The sequence below is a fragment of the Mauremys reevesii genome, linkage group 5 (assembly GCF_016161935.1).
Source record: "Mauremys reevesii isolate NIE-2019 linkage group 5, ASM1616193v1, whole genome shotgun sequence".
Taxonomy (NCBI): Eukaryota; Metazoa; Chordata; order Testudines; family Geoemydidae; genus Mauremys; species Mauremys reevesii.
This window is the reverse complement of record NC_052627.1, coordinates 78,423,977-78,436,410: the sequence shown is the minus strand read 5'-3', so window position 1 is coordinate 78,436,410 and position 12,434 is coordinate 78,423,977. Positions and strand designations below refer to the sequence as shown.

Here is a 12,434-nt window from a genome sequence, read left to right as displayed (position 1 = left end):
AACTTTAAACAGACATTATACAAAGCTATTCATAATTATATTTATGCTTCTGAATAGGGCTGTCGATTAATCGCAATTAACTCACACGATTAGCTCAAAAAATTAATCATGATTAATCTCAGTTTTAATCACACTGTTAAATAATAGAATACTAATGGAAATTTATTAAATATTTTGGATGTTTTCTACATTTTCATATATATTATATTCTGTATTGTAATTGAAATCAAAGTGCATATTATTTTTGCTTGCAAATATTTGTACTGCAAAAAATGAAAACAAAAGCAATAGTATTTTTCAATTCACCTCATACAAGTACGGTAGTACAATCTCCGTCATGAAAGTGCAACTTACAAATGTAGATTTTTGTTACATAACTGCACTCAAAAACAAAACAATGTAAAGCTTCAGAGCCTACAAGTCCTACTTCTTGTTCAGCCAATCGCTAAGACAAACAAGTTTGTTTACATTTAAGGGAGATAATGCTGCCCTCTTCTTATTTACAATGTCACCAGAAAGTGAGAATAGGCATTTACATGGCACTTTTGTAGCCAGCATTGCAAGGTAATTACATGCCACATATGCTAAACATTTGTATGCTGTAATTTAAATCAATATATTTGAAAATGTAGAAAACATTCAAAAATACTTAAATAAATGAATAGTATTCTATTACTTTTTTTAATCATGCAGTTACTTTTTGACAACTTGCCCATAGTCACATAGGAAGTCAGGGGCAGGGCCGGGGATAGAACCCTGACAATCCTCTGCCCTAGCCACTACCTTGCATACATAAGTGGACACACTCCAGCATCTTTTGATTAGTCAACTTTAGCTGTTTTGATTGGAGAAAAGTTGGGTTCTATCGTCATTAAAGATATAAGGGGTAACATTCCTAGGCAAGAGTCACCATAGTATTTCAATTATGGTAAACAAATACCAATATTTTAAAAAGTGTGCATACCACACACATGGAAAACAAAAACACTGCTGTTCTGTAATACTGGCTGATGCTATCATAGTACCACATAATATTAGAATTCTGCCTTGCACTTCATTTCATAATCCTGCAGAAGGCAGGATAAGCAGCATTGCAGGTTCAATTCCTGCACCAGGCAGGTTTCTTTAAAAGAAAAACCCTGCAATCAGACAGAGAAAGGAGTTCCCAGACTTCCACTGAAACCAGAGTGAGGGACTAGGGAGTTTCACAGGAAGCACACTACACTGGTTATAAGCAGGAGAGGTCATTAAGGGAACTGATGGAACCTAGTTATTTGGGGTAAGAGTAAAGGAAGATGGAGTGCTAGCGTGTAGACTGAAGCAAGTCAGGAACCACACTAACAGGGTTAGATGCCAAATGATCTGCCTCAGTAGAATGGTTTATAGAAAAATTGTACAACTTGGTGTGTCAGATGATCTGCTGCATACTCCTCCTCTTCACTACCAGAACAGGTCATTTGTACCTTATACAGAAGATTTATTTAATAGAGTTACTCTAGTGACTCCATGGTAAAGATCATGGAGAGATTTGTACTTAACACAGTATTAAAATTCCTATATTTCATAGTTTAATGACTTAGTCTCCAAATTTTACACCACAACTCTTCAAAGGACAACTGAACTTTCCACCTTTTTTTAGTCAAAGTTAAAATTTACCTTTTTAAAAAAAAATTCAGGCTGTTGCAGTTAAAGAATCATCACCACCACAACCCCCAAGTTTCACATGCAAATACATTTTCATAGCACCTCAGACACTGAACTCTTCACATGTGAACAGAAAGTCATTTTATTTATTTGTGACAACACTGGGTACGTCTTCACTACCGGCCGGATCGGCGGGTAGCAATCGATTTCTCGGGGATCGATATATCGCGTCTCATCTAGACACGTTATATCGATCCCCGAACGCGCGCCTGTCGACTCCAGAACTCCACCAACGTGAATGGCAGTACGGAGTCGACATGGGGAGCCGCGGACATCGATCCCGCGCCGTGAAAGACGGTAAGTAATTTGATCTAAGGTACTTCGACTTCAGCTACGCTATTCACATAGCTGAAGTTCGGTATCTTAGATCGATTCCCCCCCCCCCCCAGTGTAGACCTGCCCATTGTTTAGTTCTGTGACGAACAGATCCACTAGGTACTTCTGTCCTCTTGACTCTGCCCCCATCCAAATAGCTCTCTTGCCTGGGGTCCATACTCGGATCTTCCCAAAAGCTCTTGCCTGCACTGTACCCCAGCTACCTCTATGCCCGTGCCTCCTCTTCCACCTCTAATCATACCTCCTTCCCAGCCTTCCTGTAACATATGTCTGAGCAGCAAGCTCCACTCCTCAAGCAGCTGCAGCTTCAGGTCTCCCCATATCCTGTCCCTTCTATGCCCCCTGCTATTCATAGGATAACAACCAGGAATTGCCAGAGGGACAGAGAAGAGACAAAAAGATTGGGGCAGGGATCGTCTTTTTGTTGTGTTTGTAGCGCACCTGACATAATGGGGTCCTGGTCTATGACAAGGCCCCCTAGGTAATACAAGAAATAATAAAGCTCCTTGTCCCTTCCATGTGGAGAAGGAATAGAGCTTTTAATGTCCACAGTGTCTCCTAGCCAGGACCCCAAAATGGCACCATTGAGGATTTGGGGATCCCCAGTAAAAATCCCAGTACCCTCTCCATCCTAGAAGCTGGAAGAAGCAAGGAGAACTGGGCTTCTTCTCCACTTCAGTGGTTCACAAGGTAACTGTATTTCACACCTACCTCTAACTAGCAGATTTATCCCTCTAGCTACTAGCTGTCTAGTAAATATTTCAAACCCTTGTTTTGGTTATGCAGACAGGATATTTCTAGAGCAGCCTCTAATAGGCAAACACCACAACACAAAAAATCTATCACTGCTTTGATAAAGTAATCTGTAAATTCTCTAGAGATACATTCCACCAACTCTACAAGAGGCAAAGAAGAGGAGGGGCAGTTCAGCCCGCATGCTAATTTATTCCCTGAAATTCTGCCGAGATTGTTGATAAGTGTATCTATCAGAGCCAATTGTGATAGCAGATTTTATTATATGGAACTCATTTTATGCAAATGACTAGAAGGATATCTGTTAAAGGTGACTGGCAGTCACTACAAGGGTATGCAAAATTTACCTGACACTTAACTGCCCAGAAACCAACACAAAACACAAGGAGACCCACTACCCTGGTGAGAAATCCAGCACCATCCAACTTCTGGAAACTGGAGGGAGCTGAGATTCCTATTTAGCTGCTGTCGCTAAGCCCTCCTTGCAGCTCCACCTCATGCTAGCCTCCAATGAGGTGTCTAACAAATGTGAAGCCCTTCCAACATCTGTTGGCTGCTGCAGAACAGAAGCATATTTTCACTGTTTCCTTCTCTTCTACTCTAGGCTATTCTACTCTGCCCTTGCCTCAGTCTCTTAACGAATACAAAGGGACTAGGAGGGAAATGTGTGTTCTTCTATCCCTCTCCCACCTCTTACTTTGGTCTTCCTCCCCAGTCAACAGCTGGTCTGTGAAGCTTTTCACATCTTTCCAAGCTGAGGCAGAGTGAAACTGACATGGTTTGTGTTTATTTCACTGTTGCCTAATAGTTTCTAAATAGCAGCAGTGGAACTGAGAAAACTGGTTAGTTTTCAGTCTGCTGTAGCTTAGAAAAGCAGCAGCAGTATAGGCAAGGTTGTCAAGTCTGTAGATTTAAATAATAAAAATATTTCCAGGCTCTTTGCATTCCTGTTTGAATTCAGCTCAGTTTTGCTTCTCTTTACACTCCATACCTTAGAGGTCCTGCTTTTTAGCCACCAGTCTCCTCTAGCCAAGTCAACACAGCTCCTGAAGTGTTTGGAGAAGGTTGCTGCCAAGCAATGCAAAGCACTCCAAACCCCTTAGCAGCTGAGTGTATTACAGTACCTCTAGCGCACTTCCAGCATGCATGGACTTGGAGAGTACAAAAGTCAGGGGCCAAGTCATTCTCACCAACAAATATGAGAACCATTAAAGTCAAGTGGATTACTCACAAGTGAGGTGAGCAAAACTGAGCCCCGGTCCATGAATTGACTCCAGGTCTTCTTTGTAGTGCAGAGTATAATCATTATGTCAGCAGGCCTGATCCATATACTCATCAACATGGCTTTAAATTGGAAACTTTTTTTTGGGGGGGGGGGGGGGAGGTCAGGGATCTTGTCCTAGGAGTGCCTAATGTGATTAGCTCAAATTTGGTACTATATATGTATATAAAAATTGCATATATTCCTATGCAAGCAAGTTTCACCAAAGCTTTGAAGGATCATCAATATTTTCAATTGGCAGGTCAGTTTCCACACAAAAGAAGCTTCACACATCTAGGCTTTTCTCTGTTAATAAAGAGGTTCCCAAACTGTGAGCCGGGGAGCACTTGCTGATGGTCCAGAGAGTTGCCTAGTCACAAGACGGTGGATCCCCCACTATTCTCATCTACTGAATCAAATTCAAAGAAACTAAAAATGTATTACATTTTTTTCCCCAATATTGCTTTTACCTTTAAGCAATTGCTGTGGTTTCCCCCAGGCTGTTATGGAATTGCAAATGGGAAGGAAGCTGCCCACGAGACAGTATCTTATTAAGATTTAGCCAAAGTTATGAAAGAATTTGAGAATCCCTGTATTAGTGTATTCCACAAGTCCATTATGCAACTGTTTTATTTTATTCAATTCCCTGATGTAAATCATAAATTGAAAATACCTAGCTGGATAGATATAAGTATGTTGTCAAGTCAGTCTCAGGCTTTCCAGTACATCACCACCACAGTACCTCAGCACTTCATCTTGACAGACATTCCAAGATCATTAAGAATCCACACATTGCTGTATTGACAAAAACCTGGAGGCTCACATTCTAGTTTTTCTGACAGCTTTCTAATCTGTCCTGTATAGTATATCAACATGCATTTTTCTAATATACTTATATTTTCAACATAATAGAGTCCAGAGTGAGGTAATCACAGGCATTTCAAACAAGTTATTTCTGCTATTCCAAATCTAGTCAGCAATCTAAATATTGATTGCATGTACAGATACTAAAATCCTATAGTGCATGGACAATCAGCCTCTTTTCCATGCAGGTAATTCAGTTTCAGTTGAGCCATATCCACTATTTTATGGATTATCTCAAGTGCCTCCTGCAACATACCTCTTTCTGTTTGTTTTGTAACAGTGAGAAACAAGATTGACAAGAGTTAATAGAGTTACTCCAAACACTGTCTCCTACACTGTTTAACAAGGACTTCACTCCATTAGTCCTCATTAAAGAAAATACATCTAGCCTCCGGAGCTTGATTGTGTTTCAAATCCTCTTTCGCACCTTGATTTTTTTTTATTTTTTATTTTTTTTGGAGAAATTAATTTACAGTAATCCCTGCATGATGAGAGAGATACAAAGTGTAATTCTCCTAGTTCATATTTAAAACAAAAGACAAAAACAAAAACTAAAAACACAACTCTGTAGTAATTGGAGTAAAGACTCAAATGTACTAGGAAACTAATCACACAAATACAGGATAAATATGGCTGAACATTTTAAGGACAATAGAATCCACAATAAGTGTCAAATGTTTCTTTTGTTTTAAAGTGTTAATTTGTTCAGAAGGCAGTAATATAGATAACCGCAATCATAATTTGACTTTCTATTTGCTTTATGCTATTTTCTTGTCATTTGTTTTGTAAACACAAATCTAGAACAAAACTGAACTGAAAACACTAACTTCAAGGAACATTGAAAAACTCCCCATTTTAACCATCAGAAGTCAAAAATATTTACCAAAACTTCTGCAGAAGCCAAATATTTAAACAGGTCCAACAAACATCACTGTCCTGTGAACACCACCATGTCACTGACATTTACAATATATTTAAGTTGTTTCAAAGTGCAAAGGAAGTCAAACAACAGGGTTACCAGTGTTAGAACAGTTAATTCCAATACCATGTATATCAGGAAAGTAGGCCTGACTGTGTATGATGCTTGTCAAAACTTTCACTATGCATCTAACAAGCAGTAAGGCTGACACTAGCTAGCTTCATCACAACTGCCTTTTCTAACTTCAGCAGGAAACTATAAACCGAGACCTTCATGGATAATTCATCATGGTTTGTGCCATAAATTTATAATGCCATTTGTAAGTTTTTGATAATTGGATTACAACAGGCTTCATAATAATGCTATAGCTTGCACTATGCACAAAGTAAATCTATATTTAAGAACTTTTTAGGCCACAAATTAAAACAGCTCTCAGGTTTAAAAAGTGGCTTATAAAGTAAAAGCCTCTCCAAAACTGAAAGATTTACATAAGATAGTTGGTGCCTTAGGAGGGTCTGAGTTTGTTTTACTCCCTCCCACCCCCAAGTTTTGTCTTTTGTGGTTCTTGTTTAAATATATAGGACTGAAAAACGCAGGGGACATCCCAGTCTCTAGGTGGGGGACTGAAAGGATTTAGCTTGGCTGAGGCCTACTTAATAGATGAGGCCTGTAAAGCTCTTGCAGCCTTAGCTTCTTCACAAAAAGAAATAAAAACTACATTTTGGGTTACAAATATCAGGCATGTTCATGGAGCTCAGGGCAAGGAGACAGGCAGTTTCCTGACCTGAGTTTTCACAGTAAAGGAGACTTAAATGCCACAGCCCTGCACTTTCACAAACTGAGGGATTCAGACCCAAGTATACCATACTTAAGCATCAGCGGGATGCCTAGCATTTGCTTCTCTGGGTCGTCTCAGGAAAGACTGTTATAGAAGTTTGTAGAGGACAGAGAAGTAAATTCTAACTACTTTCAATCTTTAAATCTCTTTCTTTCCTGGGATCCATGGGTCCCCAATTCTCAATATCACACTACATGAAGGAAAGATTTCATAAAACTACAACTATATACACACACACAGGCTGCATAAATTAACCGTAAAGAGCATGAAAGCTAGTTTTTAATAAGATTAAGGGTGGGGTTCACCAAAAAATAAATCAATCACAAAATAGATACTATTTAAAAAAAAAAAAAAAGAGGTGAAACCAAATCAATGAGAGACAATAAATACTGAACTGCCAAAAGGATCAGGCTGATTTCCTTGATAAACAGGCACTCACTCGCCAGCCCCCCCTTTCCAGCGTTTGTTTGTGGGGGTTTGCCTCAGTTTCCAAGGCACTCTCCCTTCCCCACTCCTCTTCAGTCCGCTTCCAATCTGAGTGAGCGCAAGACACCCCCCCCAAGTCCCAACACATCCCCACCCCACATAACCCCCATCCTCATCCCCTGCCACAGGGCTGCCCCCTTTTGTCTCTCCCATTATATAACGGGGTGGGACCCTCCTGCCCCCCTACCCGCACCCTGGGGCTCCGGCTGCCGCTTCTCAGCCGGGCTCACACTGCGGCTGCCGGGTCTCCCCCACGCCTGCCCCCGTCCCCTCCGGGCCTCCCCTCCCTCGGTCCGCGCCCACCTGTCCCGGGGGTCGATCCAGCTGGTCTGCTTGTTGTTGTGGTCAATGTAGAAGACTTTGCCGTCGTAATCCCGCGCCTCCTCCCAGCCATCGGGTAAGGGGAGCTGCCCATTCCCCGCTTTCCTAGGCATGGTCGGGCGCCGGGGGTAGCTGCTCCATAGGGCCAGGAAGAAAGAAGGGAAGCGGGAAAAGCCCCCAGTAGAGCCGGAGGACGGAGGGGGGGGGGGATCCGGAGCCGGGCCTGGGGCGGGGGGGAAGCGCAGAGAGTCTCTTGCAATCGCTCAGGAAACCCTCCTCCCCTGCTCGGGTTCAATCCACCATGTCTAGGCTGCTGCTGCTGCTGCCGCCGCCTGCTCCAGCAGCACCAGCGCAGGGGTCCGGGCTGAGCCCAGCCGCTGTCTGGGTTCGGAACGGGGGAGCCCGCCTCAGCCCCGGGCAGCAGCCGCCGCCGCTCATTAGCATGAGATTAACATCCATCTCATCTGCATGCACATTCCTCGCCGCTGCATTCCTCAGCGTTAACCCTGCCGCTGCTGCTGCCCACAGCAAGCGCGGGGAGGGGGGCGACCCAGGCCTGACAGACCCCGCCGCGGGGGAAGGGGCGACAGGCGCGGCGGGGCCGCCAGCGGCAGGCGAAGGCTGCAGGAAGGGGGAAGGAGAGGGGTAGGCAGGAGCTGGAGGGGCTTCCCTGCCCCGGCGCTGCTTCCCAACTGAGCAGCACAAGGGTCGCTGCCCACCCCCCGGAAAGCCGGCACGTAGCCCTGACCCCCACGCTAAGGGGGCCCGGGCTCAGCTGCCTAGCGGGTGGAAGTGGCCCGCTGAGAAGCCTCCCTCACCCCCTGGCTGGTGGAAGGACTATGCCCTCCCCGCTGTCTCAGCCCTGGCCCAGGGGCCAGACGGGCGTGCCTAGCATGCACTGTACCGTACTACAGCTAGTCTGTGCTCCTCAGGGCCCGCAGCAGTGACCCACAACCCGCTAGTGCCAACCTCCAATGGGCAGAAAATCATGCAGCAGGCTCCCAGAAATCATGAGATGAGACTCTGAAAACAGATTTTTTTTTTTTAATATATAGATTGGGTTCCCTTTAGTTGGCTGCAGGTTGCTGAACCTTGAGGTTCACTCAGCTTTTGTTTTCAAGCTTTCCTCCACAGCCTAAGGGCTAGGGACTTTCATTTAAACACACCAGTAAATTGAGGTTCTCGCCTAGTGAATCGGCTCCAGTAGCTAGGAGTTTAAATAGATTCTTAGATATTACAAAACTGGGCAACATTGCAACCCTGTATCCCTTAATCATCAAGCTTGTACTCTGAATAAGGCCAGAGGCTATGTAGAAGAAACACCATGTGATGTTGCTGAGACAACCTTAATCCAGGAATTTCCTGAGTTGCGAGCACTTAAGTTTGCAACCTAAGTTTTTGTGGTGGTGGGGGGGTGTTGTATGAAGTTATAAACACAGTATGAGACATCCACTGTTAAAACTCAATATCACCAATTTCTTCTTTATAATAAATGTGTGGTAAAGTTACTGCCCCAATACGCCCCCTCCTGGCTGCCTAGGGCACTGCTGCAACTATTGTCTCAGCCCTGGTCTACACTAGAGTTTAGGTCAAATTTAGCAGCGTTAGATCGATTTAACCCTGCACCCGTCCACACGACGAAGCCATCTTTGTCGACTTAAAGGGCTCTTAAAATCAATTTCTGTACTCCTCCCCAACGAGGGGATTAGTGATGAAATTGACCCTGCTGGGTCAAATTTGGGGTAGTGTGGATGCAATTGGACAGTATTTGCCTCCAGGAGCTATCCCAGAGTGCTCCATTGTGACTGCTCTGGACAGCACTCTCAATTCAGATGCACTAGCCAGGTAGACAGGAAAAGCCCTGCAAACTTTTGAATTTCATTTCCTGTTTGGCCACTGTGGCAAGCTGATCGGCACAGGTGACCAAGGAGTCCCAGAATCGCAAAAGAGCTCCAGCATGGACCAGACGGGAGGTACTGGATCTGATCACTGTATGGGGAGACGAATCCAAGCTATCAGAACTCCATTCTAACAGACTAAATGATTAAGTACAGCCAGACACCGGGGGGGTTAGAAGAGTGCAGCAGGATGTGTTGTGCATCAGAGAAGCTTTGAAAACCAGTTTCATGGCAGGCCAGGCCACGGTGTGAAAGTTCTGTTCGTTTCTCCTTGATGAAAACCCGCCCCCTTTGTTCACTGTACTTCCCTGTAAGCCAACCACCCTTCGCTCCCCCCTTTGATCTCCACTTGCAGAGGCAATAAAGTCATTGTTTCAAATTTATTAATTAATTCAATCACACAAATGGGGGGATAAATTGCCAAGGTAGCCCGGGAGGGGTGGGGCAGGAGGGAAGCACCGAGATGGGGCACCCCCTAGAATGGCATACAGCTCATCATAGAAGCAGGATGATGTTTGTGGCTCTGACCCGGAGCAGCTGTTTGCCTCTCTGGTAGGCTTGCCTGATGTTCCAGGCAGGACTGAATCTTCATTAGATGAAACTTAAAGAAGGGAATGACCTGGAGTCACTCCCATTTATGACCAGGTGCCCCCAACTGACCTCAGCGGGGCCAGCCAGGAGCACCCATGCAGAGCCATAACAAGGAATTTTTGCACCCAGGACAAGGGCCGGCTCCAGGCTCTTCAGCAGCAATTCAGCAGTGGGTCCCTCAGTCCCTCTCAGAGGGAAGGACCCACCGCCGAATTGCCGCCGAAGAATGAATGAAGCGGCAGCAGCAATTCAGGGGCAGGTCCTTCCCTCCGAGAGGGACTGAGGGACCCACCGCTGAATTGCTGCCGATTGCAGCTTTTCCCCACCCCCTCCGCCCCACTTGGGCGGTAAAGCTGTGCCCCTCCGCTTTGCGCGCACCTTGCCCTTGTTACAGCACTGCACCCATGTCTGCCCAGGAGCCACCAACAGACCTCACTGAGGCCGACCAGGAGGAACCAGAAGACGGTACAATATGGCTGCTAACCGTCTTTGCTAACTTGCAAAGGCAAGGTGCTGCTGCTGTGTAGCACTGCAGTACCATGTCTGCCAGCAGTACCCAGCAGACGTATGGTGACAGTGAGCCAAGCGGGCTCTGTGCTTGCTGTAGTATGTCATCTGCACAGGTAACCCAGAAAAAAAGGTAAGAAACGATTTTTTGCCATTGCTTTCATGGGTGTGGGGGGAGGGGGCTGACAATATGTACCCAGAACCATTCACGACAAGGTTTTTGCCCCATCAGGCATTGGGAGCTCAACCCAGAATTTCAATGGGTGGCGGAGACTGCAGGAACTGTGAGGTAGCTACCCACAGTGCAACGCTCCAAAAAATCGACACTAGCCTCGATACTGTGGATGCACTCTGCTGACTTAATGGTCTATAGTAGAGACACACACAATCTACTATCAAATCGATTTATATAAAAAAAAAGACATTAAATTGACCTAATTTCGTAATATAGACATACCCTCAGTTTCCCCCACTCTTTTGCCCTGCTCTGGCTCTTGGAACATCCGATTCAGTGGCTCTCAAGCTTACAGACTACTGTACCTCTTTCAGGAGTCTGATTTATCTCAAATACCCCCAAGTTTCACCTCCCTTAAAAACCACTTGCTTACACAATCAGACATCAAAAAAAAAAAAAAGTGTCATGGTACACTATTACTGAAATATTACTTGCATTCTCATTTTTAGCATAGAAGTATAAAATAAATCAATTGGAATATAAATATTGAACTTACATTTCAGTGTATAGTATATAGAAATTCAATGTTGATAAATTCAAAGTAATGCACATTGGAAAACATAATCCCAATTATACATATAAAATGATGGGGTCTAAATTAGCTGTTACCACGTAGAAAAAAAGAGATCTTGAAGTCATTGTGGATAGTTCTCTGAAAACATCCACTCATTGTGCAGTGGTGGTCAAAAAAAACTAACAGAATGTTGGGAATCATTAAGAAAGTGACAGATAAGACTGAAACTATATTGCCTCTATATAAATCCATGGTATGCCCCTTTTTCAATTCTAATATCCTTTTTTAAGAAGGTTCAGAAAAGGGCAACAAAAGTTATTAGAGGTATGGAACAGCTTTCATATGAGGAGAGATTAATAAAACAGGGACTTTTCAACTTGGAAAAGAGACAGCTAAGGGGGGATATCATAGAAGTCTATAAAATCATAACTGGTGTGGAGAAAGTAAATAAGGAAGTATTATTTACTTCTTCTCATAACACAAGAACTAAGGGTCACCAAATGAAATTAATAGGCAGCAGGTTTTAAACAAACAAAGGGAAGTATTTTTTCCACACAACATAGTCAACCTGTGGAATTCCTTGCCAGAGGATGTTGTGAAGGCCAAGACTATAACAGGGTTAAAAAAAGAACTAAAGTTCATGGAGGACAGGTCCATCAGTGGCTATTAGCCAGAATGGGCAGGGATGGTGTCCCTAGCCTCTGTTTGCCAGAAGCTGGGAATGGGCGACAGGGGATGGATTACTTGATGATTACCTGCTCTGTTAATTCCCTCTGGGGCACCTGGAATTGGCCACTGTCAGAAGACAGGATACTGGGCTAGATGGACCTTTGGTCTGATCCAGTATGTCTGTTCTTATGTGCAGTATGAACAAGTCATTGTCTGTATGAAATTTTAGTTTGTAGTGACCTCACTAGTGCTTTTTATGTGGAGTGTTCTATAACTAGGCAAATATCTAGATGAGTTAATGTACCCCCTGGAAGACCTCTGTGTGCCCAAGGGTATGCATACCCCTGGTTGAAAACCACTTCCTGTCACACCTGTGCATTATGAGGTTAGAGGGGTTTTTTTAACCTTCATGCTCCATAATTGTACATTCAAACTGTCAAGTTAGTTGCGAGTCTGTCTCTCATTTCCCTCCTCTTCCTTCCCCCGCCCCAATACACTTGAAAGAAAGGGCTGCAATTTTGGCCAGCACTAGGCAGGA

General features: G+C 44.1%; 1 protein-coding gene across 4 annotated transcripts in view; it reads right to left on the bottom strand.

The window, feature by feature from the left end:
- The window catches only part of WWC2 (WW and C2 domain containing 2), a 142,230-nt gene extending 134,314 nt beyond the window's left edge, over positions 1-7,916 (bottom strand). Inside the window, exon 1 of one of the 4 annotated variants that reach the window (XM_039542123.1) lies at positions 7,465-7,916. In XM_039542123.1, coding sequence (XP_039398057.1) covers positions 7,465-7,595 — 131 coding nt within the window. In that variant the 5' untranslated portion in view covers positions 7,596-7,916. Of the gene's footprint in view, positions 1-7,070; positions 7,209-7,464 lie in introns of those variants that run through there. The other 3 variants (XM_039542124.1, XM_039542127.1, XM_039542125.1) reach the window with 3 other exon arrangements.
- Positions 7,917-12,434: the final 4,518 nt, after the last annotated feature.